Below are 16,286 nucleotides of genomic sequence, written 5' to 3' on the forward strand. Positions count from 1 at the left end.
TGCCGCAGCCATGCCCCCGCCCCCAGGACAGCTGAGCCTGCAAAGAAAACACTCAGCCTGGAGGCTGTTTGTTCTTAGCTTGATTTCTCTTAGAAAACAAACAAGGAACAAGAAAATCATTGCACCAGCATCCTAAGCCTCAGACTAACAGAAACACAAACCCAGCGCGCCCCGCCCACACTCCCAAAGCAACAACAAACTTATATCTCTTTGGCAACAATAACTTAAAATCATAAGCCCGGCTCGGGACAATAGTGGTTACAAAAATATTCCCTGTGCTGCCCTGCCCCGCCCCTCCCAGCTCCACCTCCTGCCCGTCCCCATCGCTGTGGGCTGGGACCCCTGATGCGCAGGAGGCCCCCACTGTTGCTCAGCAGCGGGGCTGGGCAGTGCCCTGCAGAGGGACGCTACCCACACCTGACAGCAGGGGGCGCCTCTAGAATGAGGCTGAGATGGCAGAGGTGGGGCCTGGAAGCCCCCTCCATCTTTCAAGTTGCCCCCTCAGTGCCAGCAGAGGGCCCTAGGCAGGAGCCGTCCCAGACCGTGTGGGGAGGGCAGGCTGGGGTCTGGTGGAGTCAGGAGAGGGGAAACACAGCCACAGACTTTGAGGTAAGGGTGGCGAGGCCCCTGTGCCCCAGAGCCTGTCCTTGCACTGACCACCCAGAACCGGGGGGGGAGGGGCCAAGGGCACGGGGAGAGGCTGCCCCCACAGGCCTGCGCCTGGTGTCTCACCCAGGGCGGGGGCACAGTGCCCTGCAGTGCACCACCCGGAACAGGGGGTGGGGCCTTCAAGGGCCCCCAGGCTTCAGAGGCCAAGCAGCAGTGTGGGGCCAGGGCACGGGACACTGCAAGGAGAGTGCTGCCGGGCGGGGGCTGTGGGGCTTCCCTAAGGATCAGCAGAGTACCCGGTGTCCGGGAGGAGTCCCTCCGCCGGGGCAGACCAGCCGGCGGCACAGCGTTCCACCGTCCACTGTGCTGTGTGGGGCGCCCAGGTGCTGGAAGCTGCCACCCACTGCGGCGACTGCAGCCCCGCGATGACGCTGGTCACCATCCTCGCTGCTGCTGCTGCTGCTGCGGGAGCAGGACGAGCAGGGCCTCCGAGGGGGGGTCACGTGGGCCTCAGGCTTCTTTACAGACGCCCCCAGCGCCTCCTGCAGGGCCTGGCAAACAGGCGGCGAGTTCAGGAACGCGCTGGGGACGGGAGGAGCCCCTCCCCGGGACTCCCACCTCGTCTCCACCCCTGACCTAGGGCCACCGCCCTCAGGCGCCCCCCACAGCCCCCACGCCTGTCTGACGCAGTGGGAGCCCAACAGAGCTCCCGTGCCCTCCCAGCCCCCCTTTTACAGGTGGGAAAACTGAGGCCTGGGCTGACAAGCACCACGCACTCGCCTTCTGGGGACCTCATTGGTTCAGGGTCCGTTCGGGACAACTGTGCAAGGACAGTGGGGACGGGGGTGGGTCTGCCCCGGGAATAAGGTGACGAGGAGGCGTTTGAGTGGAGGCGGGCTTTCAGCCAAGCCAAGCAGAACTTGCAAAAACTCGGCGGTGGTTAGGGGACCACCTGGCGGGAGGAGTCCGCCGGTCTGAGGCCAGGCAGAGGCCAGGTGGAGGCGCTCAGCGTGCAGCCTGTGCCTCCGAAAAAGCGAGGAGACGCGAGGCCTGAAAACCAGGCAGCGTCCAGCCTCGGCTCGACGGGCGGGGAGGCGAGGCCTCCCGAGGCGCCCAGACGGGCTGGCCTGCGCGCGAAGCCTCCGCGCCCCGTCCGACCACGGAGCTTGCACGGAGGAAACGAGTCCCGACCTGCCGCTGCACTGTCCCGCTTCGCCGGGCCCTCCCGCCAGTCCCACCGCAGCTCACCACCCACGCGTCCGGCGTCCGGGTCCAAGACGTGCGTGATGGAGAAGCGAGACGCGGGCGTGGGCGAGACGGTGAAACGCGAGAAGGGGGCGGTCTCGGCCGGCTTGGAGGGCGCGGCGGGCGTGGCCAGCGCGGGCTCCCGGGCCGGCGCCTGCGGTACGCCATGGTCCCACTGGAACCTCGTGCCTGCAAAACGGCCGGAGGTCACGGAATTCCGCAGACTGCAGGCATCCCCGGCCTCCCTAGGCGCCGCCAGCCCGGCCCCGGAAGTCCCAGTTCCTCGCGTTGCCCCGTCGCCCCGCCCCGCCCCGCCCCGCCCACTCGGCGACGACTAGGGGCCTGGCCACGCCCTAGAGGCCCCGCCCCGAAACACCGCCCCGCCTACTCTGAGACGCATAGCCCTGGTCCCACCCTAGAGGCCCCGCCCCGAAACCTCGCCCCGCCCAATCAGTGAAGACGCAGAGCCCTGGTCCCACCCTAGAGGCCCCGCCCCGAAACCTCGCCCCGCCCACTTAGTGAAGACGCAGAGCCCGGGTCCCGCCCTAGAGGCCCCGCCCCGAAACCTCGCCCCGCCCAATCAGTGAAGACGCAGAGCCCTGGTCCCGCCCTAGAGGCCCCGCCCAAGACACCTCGCCCCCGCCCCCGGAAGGCCCCGCCTCCAGCTCACCCTCTTGGAACGTGAAGCCGTCGGGTGAGTTTTCGGCCCGTCGAGGCCGGCAGGGGGCGCCGGGGGAGCCGGGACTGCCCTCGAGGAACGCAGGGGGCGACTTCTGGGCTCCGGGGAAGGGCTCCCCAAGCTCCCGGGTGGGACTTTCCTGCGAGGTCAGAGCAGCCTGTGAGTCCGGCCGCCAGCCCTGGCCACTCCCACCGCTTTCCGTCTCGCCGCGGGGGGGGGGGACCCCCCTCTGCGCGCACAGCCTGGGGCCGCCGCCCACCTGGTCAAAGAGGTAGACGGTGACGTCGTCGAAGAAGGACACGGCTTTCTTCTTGCGCTCCAGGTCCTCGCAGAAGGCCTCGGACAGCAGGCTGGGCATTTTGAGCAGGCTGCGCAGGTGGCGCGCGCTCTGGCTCTCGGCCACCACCACAGGCACCGGCGGCGCCTCCTCCTCGCTCTCCTCGCCGGGCTCCTGGACGCTGTAGCAGCGGAGCTCCTCGTCCGACTCGTCGCTGTCCTCGCTGTCCTCCTCCTCCTCCTGCGGCCGGCCCTCCGGGGCCGCGGGGAGCCCCGGCAGGGCCAGGCAGAGCGGGGCTTTCGGGACGCCCGGGGCCCCTGTCCGCTCCTGCAGGGCTGACGGCAGTCCCTGGGGCTCCTGGGGCTCGGGGCCGTGGATGTCTGAGCTCTGCGGGACGGGGGTCAGCAGGAAAACTTTGGAGCGCCCGGGACTGGGCGTCGGCGACCCCCGAGCTGGGCTTTCAGCCCAGGGGGGCTCCCTCCTAGGGCCTGTGGGGCAAGTGCTTGGTCCAGGGCAAGAATCCTCAAGCAGTGCCGATGGCGACACCTCTGTGGGGTCTGGGCTCTGCGCCGCCCCAGGTGCCTCAGACTCAGAAGGCGGCTGCCCTCCGGGGCTCTGCGGGCTCTCCAGGTCTGGCTCTGGCCCAACGGCCCCGCCCCTCTTCTCAGGGACCACCAGGGGCTCGGGCTCCGTGTCCAGATCTGAGAAGTAGGCAGAGTCGCGGTAGGGGTTTTTCTCGCTGAGGCCGCCGAGGGAGGCCGGGAGCTGAGTCTCCGCCCCAGGGCCCTCTCCCTGCGAGGCCAGTCCCCCGAAAACCTCAGGCTCACACGGCTCGTGCGCCTCCTTGAGCACAAACTCAGGGGACTCGTAGTTCTCGGTGTCATAGCCGCTGTCCAGGGCCCGGGGCTGCCCTCCGGAGGGGCCAGCGGCCGACGGGCTGAAGACCTCGCAGCCCCCGTCGCTGGCCGAGGACGGGATGTCCAGCGAGTCCAGGGAGTCGGGGGTGCCCACCTGCTTGGGCAGGCAGCGGGACACCGGCGTCACGTCCCGCTTCTCGGCCCGGGGGCCGTCACCAGACAAATCCGTGAAAACGCCAGAAGTGGCCTCAGCAGTGTCCTCGTCCTCACTGCCCGGTGCCTCCGGGGAGCTGTTGCCACTGTCCCATGTTTGGGCCGGCTCCGTGGCAGCTGCCTGGCCGCTGGCGGGTGTGGGTGACGCAGGCAGGGCGGTGGGGGTGCTGGCTTCCTTGGCAGGAAGCAGGGCTCCCTCTTGGGATGGGGATGGGACGGACGCAGGGAACCTCCGAGGCACCACGGACCCCTCAGCCTCCTCCGCAAGCCTGGGCTCTGTCTCGGGGCTGTTGCCCTCACTGCCAGCTGCCTCTCTCCAGGGGGGTGTGAACAGGCTGGTGGCAGGGGGCAGGCCCTCGGCAGGACACAGGCGGGGGAGGTCAAAGCAGCGGCCCAACTCCTGGCCAAAGGAGGCCCCCTCTGGCCCAAGGGGAGGCTCTCTGGGGCCCTCTGGAGCCAGGGGGTGGCCCCGCTCAGGGACAGCCTGTAGGGGCTGCTTCTTGCCAGGGCAGCGGTCCGTACTGCTGCCCGTGCAGCCCGCCTCCCAGGCCTCAGGGGCTTGGCCCCCGCTGTTGTTGTTGGCCGACACGTTGGAACTCCAGTGTCTGTGCTGCGCGGCCCTGCGGGCCTCGGCCTCCCCCAGCTCCTCCCTGCTGGGGGACAGCCGGGCGCCTGCAGTCCCAGAGGTGTGCGTGCCCAGCGGGTCCTCAAATAAGGGCGGGCAGAAAGCGGGCACACCCCAGTCCGCATCCTCCACTCCAGGCTGCATCGGCATCAGGCCCTTGGGGGAGGGGCAGGGCGGGCCCTGGGCGCAGCTCCTGCCCAGGGGGTGGTCGCAGTGGCCCCAGAGGCTGTCCGGGGATGGCGCCTGGCCCAGCAGCGACTCCATAGCCAGCGAGGCGGCAGCGCTGCCGTCTGAGTCCTTGTCGTGGTCCTCGCCCTCAGAGCCGGGGGCCGCGACGCAGGAGTTAGGGGCGCAGCCCGCGCAGTCGGGGTCGTGGCCGGCGGCGGGCGCCGGCTCCTCCAGGCGGATGAAGTACTCGCTGCCCACAGAAGGGCTGTGCGCGCTCAGAACAGGCACCACCCCCGGCGGAGCGCTGTCGGGGGCGCAGAGCTCCTGCAGACGCACCGCGCAGCCGGGGCTCGACACGCCCCCCGGCGGTGGGAAAGTGTCGCCGCCGCGGCCCGCCTCCCACTTGCACTCGAAGTTGAGGCCGCGGCTCGTCTCCGTCACCGTGAGCACGTCGTCGCCCTCGGCGTGGAAGCCGTCGCCCGCGAACTGCTCCAGCAGCGGGAAGGACGAGGCGGCGGCCAGCTCGCCCGCGCTCCCCAGGGCCGCGCCCGCCGCGCCCGCCCCGGGGCCCGCGCCGGCCCCGCCTGGCCGCAGGGAGCGCCAGCGCCGCTCGAACTCGTCCTCCGCCGCCGCGGCGGCGCCCGTGGCGCACAGGCAGGAGAGCAGCAGGTGCACCTCCTCGGCGGTCGGCCGCTGCTCCGGCTGCAGCCAGCAGAACTGCATCACCTCGTACCTGCGGGGCGGGAGGCCGGGCTCAGGCCCCGCCCCCACGCTCCCCCTGGGTCCCACCCTCCCCAGCCCCCAAGCCCACTCGGGAATGAGCCCATCTGCCCTCCGTGTAAGGGTCTGAGGCCCCCTCCTCACACTGAGAATTCTTGAGGGCGGTTAAAGGATTCTCCCGCTTAAACAAGAACCCAAATCTCAGCCCTGGCTGGTGTAGCTCAGTGGACTGAGCGCGGGCTGCGAACCAAAGCGTCGCAGGTTCGATTCCCAGTCAGGGCACATGCCTGGGTTGCAGGCCATGAGCCCCAGCAACCGCACATTGATGTTTCTCTCTCTCTCCCTCCCTTCCCTCTCTAAAAATAAATAAATAAAATCTTAAAAAAAAAACCAAAAACCCAAACCTCGGCGGAGGTGGGCACAGCAGTTTGGGAGCCAGCAATGGGCCTGTCACCTCCCCCGACCCCCCACCCCCCACCCCCCGCCGCCAGCAGGTGAGTCTGCGCTTTGGGTAAGGAGTCTGCTGCCCAGTGGGTACAGCGTGGGACCCAGAGGTCACAGCCGGTCAGAGAGGAGCCAGGATGAGCTGGAAGCCCAGGTGGTTGGGAGCAGCTTCCCCCATGGGGACTCGGAGCACCCACTTGTCCCCCGTTTCCCGTTGAGGACACCCCATCCCGGCCCGGCATCACTGGGCCCTCACCAGCGGTCCGACAGCGCCAGTGGCAGCTGGGGTTTGGGCAGCTTGAGCTGCTGCTCCCGGACGGCGTAGGCCAGCACCTGCCTGTCGGAGTGGTGGGGGTAGGGCTGCGCGCCCAGCTCGAACAGCTCCCAGATGGTCACGCCCAGGGACCTGCGGGAGGGTGGCGGCCGTCAGCAGAGGCTGGCACCGCCGGCAGGGCCCCACCGCACCGGATCTCGGGGCACAGGGCACCAAGTGGCCGGTCCCGTCTCCACACTGGCTTCTCGGGGACGCCCACCTAGAGGGTCTTTCCTTCAGTGCGTGGGCAGGGCGTGCCCCGGGCGCGGGGGCAGATAAACGAGCCCTGTCCACGCACATGCTCACCCATTTGTTCGTTCACTCATTCGCTCACTCGCTCTCCACAGGGAAGCCAGACCCCTCCCTGCACCAGGTCCGGGAGCAGCCCTGGCACGGCTCCCCGTCCCCGCAGTCGCCAGCGGAGGCTGTGCCAAGACTGAGGGAGGGGCGAGTCGGGGGTCGTCCCAGGTCAGCCGGCGTGGACTGGGGAATGTGCAGGCCTTGGGCGGGGAGGAGGGGGTGCAGCAGCTTCACCCAGCTGTCCCAGGAGGCTGGGGGCATGAGGGTCAAAGCAGGTTTGGTAACAGTGGAGTCAGGCCGGCCTGGGGACCGTCCAGGGGACCCTGTTCCGTGTCTGTGCGGCAGGGTGGGCAGGCAGGGGAAGACCAGAGAGGGAACGGCGTGTCCACTAGGGGGCGCTGTCCAGCGGCTGGGGGGGCTGCCCCTGGTAAGCTCAGGAAGGGGGCGCTCCATGGATCCAAGCTCCAAGCGTCCATCAGGAGCTGACGGGAGGCCAGGCTGAGAGGTCTGGGGGGCTGGGAAGAGGTGGGAGGGGGAGACAGGGGCTGGTCCAGGCGGGGGATGGCTTTTCCATTCTCAGGCCTTCCGAGGCCGCAGCGGGGGCTCTGCGCGCCGGCCTGGCGCCTCCCGCCGGCGGTCCCGGGACAGCCCCTCTGCGCGGGGGCGGGGCCTCCTCTGGGCGGTGCAGCCTGGCCTCCCCATGTTGGCGGGCCTTGGCCCAGGGGGTCCCGGAGGGGCAGGACTTCCTCCACAGGCCCTGCCAGCCCACGGCGGTGGGCCACTGGCACCCCTGTGACCTCACCTGGGGCCACGTGGGGCCACTTCCTACAGGGCGATGAGGCTGGACGGACGAGCATGTCCTCACACAGTGGCCCTTGCGCAGCCAGGCCGCATCCGCTCAGCTCAGGGACCGGCCGGGGAAGCGGACTCGGTCCCTGCATCTTCGCCGGACGCCCGCTCTGGCACCCGGCAGCGCGGCCTGCAGGTCTGCTGGCCGCGCGGGCGGACCCCGGGGCCCGCACTCACCACACGTTGCTGGCCTTGGTCTGGTCCACCACCAGCAGGTTGCAGTGCACCTCGTCCACCAGCTCGGGCGCGATCCAGCGCAGCGGCACCCACAGCTGGTCCGCGGTCACGAAGTAGTCCTCCTGCGGCGCCGGGCAGCGTCACTCGCCAGGCCCCGCCCCGCCCGCCGGCCCGCCGGCCCCGCCCACCCCACCCGCCCGCCGGCCCCGCCCACTCACTCTGTATTTGCCGTGGGACAGGCCGTAGTCGCCGATCTTCACCGTCAGGTCGGCCGTGAGCAGGCAGTTCCTCAGGGCCAGGTCACTGGGGAGCGGGAGGTGGGGGTCAGCGGGCCGTGCGGGCCACGGCTTCCAGGCCACTGAGGGGGCTGGGCCGCTCGTCACAAGGGCGTCCTGGCTCAGCTCCGCGGGTGGGCAGGCAGGGGCGCTGGAGAGGCTGCCACCCGCCCCTTCCGGACCGGAGCCCAGGCCCCTGGCCCAGCACTGGGCCCTGCAGGGCGTCCCCGTGGGCGGGGGCTCGGAGGTTACAGTGTGGATGAGGAAAACAGGGCTCAGGGAGGTCACAACCCTGCGGTCACGCCCCTGACCCCAGCCGACAGGCCACTTCTCCTCCGTCACCAGCTTGCTGATCCCCCCCTCGGGGGCCTGCCCGTCCTGGGAGTCCGGGGGCCTCCCTCCTGCCCACCACCCCTGGCTCCTCCAGAGGGAGGCGTCGGCTGGGAACTGAGGTCCCCGGTGTCCCAGGGGGTCCCGCCCTGCCCACAGGGGGCCCAGGGCGGGGCGAGGGTGTGGCGTGCCCGCCTGCAGTGGCACCTTTGCCCCAGCCCCACCTCCAGCCCAGCCGAGGCCTGGGCTGGGGGGTCTCCCCTGCCTGCTGGGGTTGGGGTGGGGGGTCTGGGCACAGGGCACGGGGGTAACCGTGGGGCGGGCCCACGTCCGCCACAGCGGGCGGTGCAGGGACCGCGGACGGGGCTGTGCCTGCGGGCGTGAGTGGCGTGTGGGCGCGGCCGGCGGGCCGGAGGCTGGCAGCCGCCCTCCTCAACAAAATCACTGATGCTGGAGTCGCCTGCGCCATCACTCAGCACCAGGATGTTGTTGGGGGGGACGGCCCGAGTGGCTTCCGGGGCCTCCGTCGGGTCTTCGGTGCGTCCCCCACCTTTCCGACTTAAGGGGCCGGGGCCCAAGGCGGGACAGAGCCGCCCCCACCCCCAGGCCTGGGGGAGACGGGAGAGGGGTCCAGTGTGGGGTCACGGGGTGGCGCCCACCGCCTCTGGGACGGAGGCCGGGGCTCGGGCCCCGCGGTGCTTCCGCCCGGGGCCGGCTAGACAGTGTGGGCCGTGCCGCCGGGCCCACCTGCAAGGCAGGTGTCTGGCGCCCGCCTGCCTGGTGTGCTGTGCGTAATGAAATCGCTCTGCACAGCGGCCCCCGAGGCTGCGTGCACGCAGGCCCTCCCGCAGCCCACACAGAGGCCCCGGGCCCGGGCACGCGGCCGCCGCGCCCTCCTCACCTGTGCACGTAGTTGTGGCGGTGCAGGTGCAGGACGCCGCAGGCCACCTCGCAGGCCATGCGCTGCAGGGTCCGGGGGTCGGGCGCCATGGACTCCGCCGCCCGGCAGCTCCGCAGGTAGCCCTTGAGGTCCCCCTGCCGAGAGGGGTGGCTCCGTCACATGCGGTCACCCGCCACCCAGCGCCTCCCCCACGCGGGGCCAGCTGGGGTGGACTGGGGCGCTGCCGATGGGCGCCCAGCGGGGCCGCTGTGTCCACCACGCAGGGGCTGGCTCCCTGCGGGGTGACCACAGGCAGGGGACAGGTTCTCCGGGCCCAGGGCAGGTGAGCCATGTGCCAGGGCCAAACCTTGGCTGGCCGGCACCACCGAGCTCCCAGGGAGGCCAAGGGCAGGGCTCCGGCTGGGAGTCCAGAAAGCAGGCCTCTGTGCCCCGAGGCCCCGCGTCTGCCGAGGATGCCTCCGTGTGGGCAGGCGGGTCAGCTCAGCGGCTGGGCCTGTGGGGGGGCCTGGGGATGGTCTGCAGGCACAGGGCCCTCTGGGAGGCCCCCAAAGTGCAGAGAGGGGCCCCCGGCTCAGCCAAGTCCTCTCTCTGGGGGGCTACCAGGCCTGCCTTCCCGCCCTGCCCCGGAGGGACACTCAGGGTGGACCTGGGAGGGTGGACCCGGGAGGGTGGGGCGGGCGACTCACCATGGGGCAGAACTCCATCACCAGCAGGTAGGGCGTCACCTCGGCACACTGGGCCAGGCACCGGAGCAGGTTGCTGTGCTGCAGGGCCCTGCGGGAGCCAACAGGCTGCCCCCCTGACGCCCACGCAGGGCAGGAGGGGGGGGCAGACGGACAAGGAGGGGGGCTGGGAGGGGGGACAGCACAGAGCTCGCCTTGGATCGCGGGCCCGGGGCTCGGCACCGCCCGCCCCCCTCCGGCCGCACCGCCAGCCCGGGCGCCACCCACCTGTAGGGCTGGGCCTCCTCCAGGAACTGCATCTGCTCGTGCACGCTGGCGCTGGCCTTCAGCTCCTTGACCACCACCTGCGCGCTGCTGAGGCCCCAGTTCGCCTCCCCCAGGAACACCTGCGGGGGCGAGTGTCAGCGCCCCTCCCCAGGGGGCCGCTCTCCGCCCCGCCTCGCGCCTCGGAGCGGGGGCCCGGCCCCTCCCGGTGAACCCCCTGCCTGGCTGTGACATCCCGTCTTTGGCTGTTCTTGGGGCTCTCCGTTGAGGGGGAGCCCCAGTGAGGACCTGGCTGCCCCGCCCAGGCTGGGGTCAGGGAGGAGCCAGGACCAGGGTGCCGCTCCCAGCCCCCTCCAACCCCCTCCCGGTGCCGGACCCAGGGCAGCACACAGGGGCCCAGCAGGGTGGGGACCCCGGGTCCCCAGGGGCAGCTCCCAGGAGGAGCAGCCTCCACCCACCCCCTCCATCCTCCAGGCGAGAGAGGGGCCCACGGTGCCAACCCCTCCCCGCCCCATGGTCCCAGCTCACCTTCCCGAACCAGCCGTGGCCGATCTCCTCCAGGTACAGGAGGCCGTGCCGGCCCAGGCCCGCCGACCTGAGCAGCTGCCCTGCACCGGGGCAGGGGTGGGGGCTCAGGGACCTCAGTCAGCCTCCGCCTCCACCCCATCCACCCTCCCTCCGCCCCCCGGCGGGCTGCCCCCCAGCCTGCTCTGGGAGCCACACCTGGGGGCAGCCATCAAGGGCAGGGTGCTGGCTGCCCAGGGGAACCGTGGACCTGCCAGGTGCATCGGGGCGTCTTTCTGCCAGGGGGCCTGGGAGACCCTCACCCCGAGCCACAGGGACACGCCAGGCTGGGGACCTCGGGGCCTGGCGCTGGACTGGCCTCGGGCGGTGCGGGCCTGCAGTGCGGCCGGGGCGGAGGCCGCGGGGAGGCCAGTGGACCGGCCCGTCCCCTCACCCCTGCCACAGGCTGGCATTCCGGCGCCAGGCACGCCAAAGGCCCCTTTGTTGGGGGCTGCTGGCCCCGCCCCACACGGGCACACTGGGCCCATTCTCCTGCCGGCCAGCAGGGCGAGGTCAGCGGGGGGCGGGAAGGGCCAGGGCCGCAGGGCCCACTCCTGCCCTCCTGCACCCCAAGGATTCCCCAAATTCTGCTCCCACGCCAACTGCCCGGAGGGCCCTGGGAATGTTGACCTTGATGCTGAGCAGAATTTAAGGGGCATGTTTACTGGGCCCTGAGTCCCGGGGCTGCTCCCACTGAGCCCCAACCTGCCGGTGCCCCTCGGGCCCAGGGTCGCCCCAGGGAAGCTCAGTGGGCTTGGGGCAGGGACAGAGGGGGGCGCATGGCAGCTGCCCCCACGGGAACACTGCCCTCCCAGCCTCAGGAGGTACTCGGGCTGGGGTGAGGGCGCCGGGCTCCGCCCGGAGCTGGGCCCACAGCCACTGGGGCCGGGGCTGGCCGTGCCGCCTCCCTGCCATCCAGGCCCTTGACCTCTGACCTCCAAGGGACTACCCCAGCATCACCCAAACCAGGGGCCTCCTGGTGGGAGGGGGCAATCTTGCTGCTTGCAAAGACTGACCCTTTGGGCCTCTTGGGTGTTGCTTTTCTTGTGGCTTTAACTCCCTGCTCTGGTGTTTGAAGTCCACCGTGTGCAAGCGAGCACCCTCCCCAGGGAGAGCCGCCCCCCCCAGCCCCGCCAGCCGCCCGCACCCCCCCCAGCTCCGCAGTGACCTCCTGTGGCCCAGGTGTCCGTGCCTCCAAGTCGTATGAGTCACAGACCTGAGTCTTTCCAACGTCCCTGAAGGGTGGCGCCTCTCCGACCTCAGGGAGACCCGGGAGGGCCCTGGCGCCCTAACGCTGACGCAGGGAGGGGCTCTCTGTGGGGAGTCCCGCCCCCGGGCCCTGGGGGGCCCTCAGGTGCCTCTGGGCAGAGCGCCACCGCCCTGGGACTGGCGGGAAACTCCAGCGGCTGGGAAGCTCTGTAGAGTCCCAGGCGCAAGTCCCCTGACGGTGACAGGCCCAGCCTGGGGCGGCACCCCTGGGTGGCCCCCTGGCACCTTACTGGCTCCCAGTGCCCAGCAGTGAGGGTCCAGGCTCAGAGACCCCCACAGCCACGCGGGGAGGCGGGGGTCCGCTAGCGAAGGGCCCGCCTTCCGGGCTTCGGGGGGCGGTCCTTGGAATGGACGCCCCGATTCCTAACCAACCGATGCCCTGCAGATGCTGGCAGGGGTCAGGGGGCAGGGGCAACACCTGTGGAGCCCTGGGCCCCGGGGCTGGCAGCCGGTGGCCCCCTAAATCTCCTCTGGGGCTCCTACCAGTGCCTCGGGGGACCCCGGCCCATGATAAAGGCTCCAGGGTGGGTGGCAGCTGGCCCTGCCCGGCACAGAACAGGTGGGCGGGCCAGCCGCCCACCCCCGGGGCCTGAGTGAAAGGCCCATTCACGAGCGCCCACAGAGGGAGCCTCAAGAGCCCCTCCTCCCCGAGTGGGTGCAGTGGGGGTCATGTCCCTGTGTGGCCGGCCGGCCGGCCTGCCCGGCGGCTGAGTGGGGGTCTGGGCTCAGGCATCCCAGGGACGCGAGGACCTCGCCCCCCAGCGCACAGCTCCCAGCGGCAGGGGCACACGCCGGCCCCTCACCGCCCCTCCCGGCAGCGTGGCTGCTGAGCCCCGAGCCCACCCTGCGGCACCCCGGCCCCTGGGAGCAACTCACCGGAGCGCCCGGGCTGCTTGGCCATGGGCAGCGAGACCTCCGTGAGGGGCAGGACGTACACGTCGGGCCCGTTCTGGGCGGCGGCCGCCGGGGAGCCCTGTGCCGAGAAGTCGGCCACGTACTCTTCCCCCTCCGCATTCTCAAACTCCTGGCGGGGTGGGGGGGCGGGTGACAGCGGTGGCGGTGAGCCCCGGTGGGGGGGCAGGGGCAGGGCAGGCCCCGAGAGGCCTCTCTCCTCCCCTGCAGCGGGGAGGGGAAGCCCCCATGCCCTCGGACCGCACCCCTCACCATTCTCCTCGCTCCCGGGGCACACGCACACCCACAGACCCTCCGTCCACGGGGCCGCCGGCTGCCCCCAGGGCGCACCGCCTCCGCCCTCAGGTCTCCGCCCGGCCAGAGACAGCCCCCCCACACCCCCGTCCGGGCGCAGCCGCCGCAGAGGTGGGGCAGAGGAGTCGGGGCAGGGGGAGGCCCCCGGCTCCCAGACACAGCCTCCCGAGTGTCCGGGGCGGGGAGCCCACCGGTCGTCACCCCCCGCCCGGCACCCTGCCGCCTACCACAGCCATCTGCCTGCCGGCCACCCCGGACCTTGACCAGGACGGGCCGCAGTCCACGCCACACCTGTCTGTCTGTCTGTCGGGGGCGGACCCTCCCCGGTCAGAGCTCAAGCCCGGGAGCCAAAGTCTGCAGAGCCCCCGGGCCCGAGGCCGCAGCGAGAGCCCTGCCGCTGGCCTCCGCCCGCCGGCCCCCCGCCCAGGGTGGGGCCTCCGTGGGGCCGGGCGCAGCGGGTGCCAGGAGGGCCTGGCTCTTCACTGCCCGGCACTGCGTGACTCAGGGCCCTCCTTTCTTGGGCCTCTGAGTGTCCCTGCAGGCCCGTCCTGGTCTGCACCCAGGGGGACGGGGCCACTGAGGGTGGGCCAGGGCGCTGTCTTCCCACCACCGGGTCCCTGGCCCCAGCCCCGGCCCCAGCCCATTACCTGCCGGCGCCACCCGGTGGCCCGCCAGAGCGCGCCGGCACAGCGGGCGATCAGGTAGGGCAGGGTGAGCATCGCCGGCCCAGCCCCTACCCCTGCACGGCCCCCAGTGGGGACCCCTGGGCGGGCAGGCCGGCGCCCTGGGAGCGCTGGTGCCGGAATGTTCTGGCACCATGGCCCCAGGCAGCGAGGAGGGCGCCTGGAGGAGGGCCCTTGTTCTCACAGAGAACAAGGGGGGGCTGACTTGCACGGCAGCCCTCATCCCACCCCGGGCCCCGCCCCCTGCCCTCCCCCGGAGCCCCCAGCCCTGGCCCCGGGGCCTCCCAGAAACACCAGCGTTGCCTGCAGGTCAGAGACCCCCCGCCGCTTCAGCACTGGCCCCCAGCTGAGGGGCTCAGGCCCCCCCGAGGTTCTGGGAGGGCGGCCGAGACCCTAGGGTGGGCTCTGTCAAAGGTGACAGCCTGCCCATCACCCTCAGCGGGTGGGCGCCAGCTCCCCCTCCCGCCCTCCCTCCAAGGGGAGGAGCCTGGGGGTCAGGGCTAGTCCTTGAAAATGGCTGGGGGGGGCCACCCCTCCCAACCTCGCCAGGCCCAGGAATCCGACCCCCAGCCAGGGCGGGGCTGCCCCGAGGGAGGGCAGACCCCTCGGTTGACGGCTTTGTGCTCGGTCAGCAGGAGCTCGGCCCACACGGCCCGGCCTCTGGTCGGGGTTCTGGACTCCCAGCTCCCCCCACCCCCGGGCCCTCGCTGCTCAGAACCGCCGCTGGGCGCCCAGCAGCCTGCGGGCTTGCACGATGGGAAAACAGCAGCACCCAAGGGGTACCCCTTGGCCACCGCCCTTGGGGGGGCCTCTGCCCTGGAGGGCAGCCAGGGGACCGTGCCAGGCAGCCCCAGGGGGTCAGCACTGCCACCCACAGTGGCCCTGGCCCAGCCGCACTCACCCTCACTGGGCCCACCGCCGGGCAGCCCTGGGCAGCGGGGTGGTCTGGGTGCCGGGAAGCCCGTCTCCCCCTTTCCCCCGACCCCCGGAAGGCAGGGGCCCCAGGCTGCTGGCCCCCTCCCCCAGCAGCCCCCCGAAAGGCCCATCCTCCCCCTTCAGGGGGCCCACCCTGTGCCCAGAGGCTCGCCCCTGGGCTGGAACACAACAGCATGAGGCCGTGACCCCAGGAGGGGACCCCAGAGGACAGGGGCTGTGGGCCGGAACCCCCGAGGGCCCAGGCCTCCCTGTCGGCAGCCGGGGAGGAGGGACCGTGGGACCGTGGGACCCCGGCCAGGGCCTGTGTGGCCCGCCCCCGGGGAGCCCGCCCGCAGCCCCGGCCCAGCCTCACCTTGAACCCGACGCCGCCCTTCTTGCAGCACAGGCAGGCCAGCATGAGGGCGAGGACAGCAAAGAGGCCGGAGAAAGACACGGCCACCACGGCCAGGGAGGACGACCAGGACAGCTCGCTGAGCGGGGTGCCGCCTGCGGGGAGGGGGCCGTCAGCCGGGCCCCTGCGGCCGGGCACCCACTCCCCACCAGGGGCACGCGGGCAGCCACGCCCCTGCCTCAAGCCCCCAGCCCCCCAGCCCTCCTGGCTCCTGCTGCGGGACCCCACCACAGCCGAGCCTGCAGTCCCTCAGCCGGCCACCAGGTGTCGCTCCAGCCTCACTCGGAGACACGGAGCTGGTGAAGTCAGGGGAGCCTGCCCACCTCCCCGTTGTGGGGGTTCCTGAACCCCGCCGTCCTCGAGGTCAGGGTCCCAGAGCTTTGGGGGACCCCCGACATCCCTCTCAGGCTCCGGTCGCCCCGCCTGGCCCTCTGCAGCCTTGCCATCGTTGCCAAAGCTCTGAGGGCATCTCTGGGAAAGGCTCTGCGTCCCCGAGGGGCAGGGGGACTCAGCCCACTAGGGGGCGCACTGGGGGGCTGGCCGCAGGCCCCCGGGCCGGGCTCTGCGCAGCTGGGGGGCGGGGCTGAGAGACAGACGGCCCGCCCGGCCTGCGGCAGGGGGACTCGCTGTCCCGAGAAGGTGGCACTGGTGGGCTGGCGCTTCCCAGACGCCCCCGTGCTGAACTGAGCACAAAGCGCCCTGAGACCCCTTCTGTCCTGGGGACCCCCCTCAGGCATCCACGCCTCGCTCCCCACGCCACACGCAGGGGAGAGGGGTCGGGGCCGGGCAGGGGCCCTGCTCAGCCGAGCCTGGAGACCCCCACACAGGGCGGCCGCACGCCGCAGCCCGCAGAACCTCAGGCGGGCGCCCCGGCCCCCGGGGCCTCCCCTGGGAGAGTGTGGGTGCCCACGCACACACCCAAGGGGACGCACCCCACCCCCGTGTGAGGCGTCCTCTGTGCTCTCGCCCAGATAGCACACGGTGCGTGGGCGCCCACCCACAGCGCACTCGGCCCCAGGACGCTCCGTGGCCATGGCGACCCCGGTGGGGGGGGGGGGCCGCACACACACTCCTGCCCACACGCCTGCACCCTCCTCTCCTGGCTCCCAGGCCCCCCTCCTGGTGAGCCGCCCGCAGTGCTGTGTCCATCGTGAGGAGGGTGAGTCACCCCCCCCACCCTGGGGAGGATCTCCTGCTCCCTGACTCCTGCGTGCCCCCTCCCCCTGGAGCTGGGTGACACCCGCAGCCAGGGTCACCTGCAGGCCCACCTGTCATCACCCCACCCAAGGGCCAGGCTGAGAAGCTGCA

General features: G+C 71.7%; 1 protein-coding gene across 3 annotated transcripts; it reads right to left on the bottom strand.

Moving 5' to 3' along the window:
- Positions 1-63: 63 nt before the first annotated feature.
- Positions 64-15,168, bottom strand: AATK (apoptosis associated tyrosine kinase). Of its 3 annotated transcripts, none has more exons than XM_036034243.1 (13): positions 14,940-15,168; positions 12,639-12,786; positions 10,458-10,537; positions 9,933-10,051; positions 9,669-9,831; positions 8,983-9,116; positions 7,695-7,779; positions 7,477-7,598; positions 6,094-6,243; positions 2,793-5,406; positions 2,525-2,672; positions 1,858-2,043; positions 64-1,160 (listed from the first exon to the last, which is right to left on the bottom strand). In XM_036034243.1, the coding sequence occupies exons 1-13, from the start codon at positions 14,982-14,984 to the stop codon at positions 1,120-1,122; spliced, it is 4,035 nt and encodes a 1,344-aa protein (XP_035890136.1). In that variant the 5' UTR covers positions 14,985-15,168; the 3' UTR covers positions 64-1,119. The 3 variants fall into 3 exon arrangements, with proteins under 3 accessions (XP_035890136.1, XP_028376005.2, XP_035890135.1); XM_028520204.2 differs by having other exon boundaries at positions 9,669-9,756; positions 14,940-15,167; XM_036034242.1 differs by lacking the exons at positions 12,639-12,786; positions 14,940-15,168 and adding an exon at positions 10,653-10,841.
- Positions 15,169-16,286: the final 1,118 nt, after the last annotated feature.

This window comes from Phyllostomus discolor, chromosome 8, assembly GCF_004126475.2.
Source record: "Phyllostomus discolor isolate MPI-MPIP mPhyDis1 chromosome 8, mPhyDis1.pri.v3, whole genome shotgun sequence".
Classification (NCBI taxonomy): Eukaryota; Metazoa; Chordata; class Mammalia; order Chiroptera; family Phyllostomidae; genus Phyllostomus; species Phyllostomus discolor.

Excerpts from the sequence above, each read along its gene's own strand:
- AATK (XM_036034243.1), bottom strand. The coding sequence starts at position 14,984 with ATGCTGGCCTGCCTGTGCTGCAAGAAGGGCGGCGTCGGGTTCAAG. Across the intron at positions 9,117-9,668 it reads TGATGGAGTTCTGCCCCATG|GGGGACCTCAAGGGCTACCT; the intron begins GTGAGTCGCCCG and ends CCCTCTCGGCAG. Across the intron at positions 6,244-7,476 it reads ACCAAGGCCAGCAACGTGTG|GTCCCTGGGCGTGACCATCT; the intron begins GTGAGTGCGGGC and ends ACCCTCCCGCAG.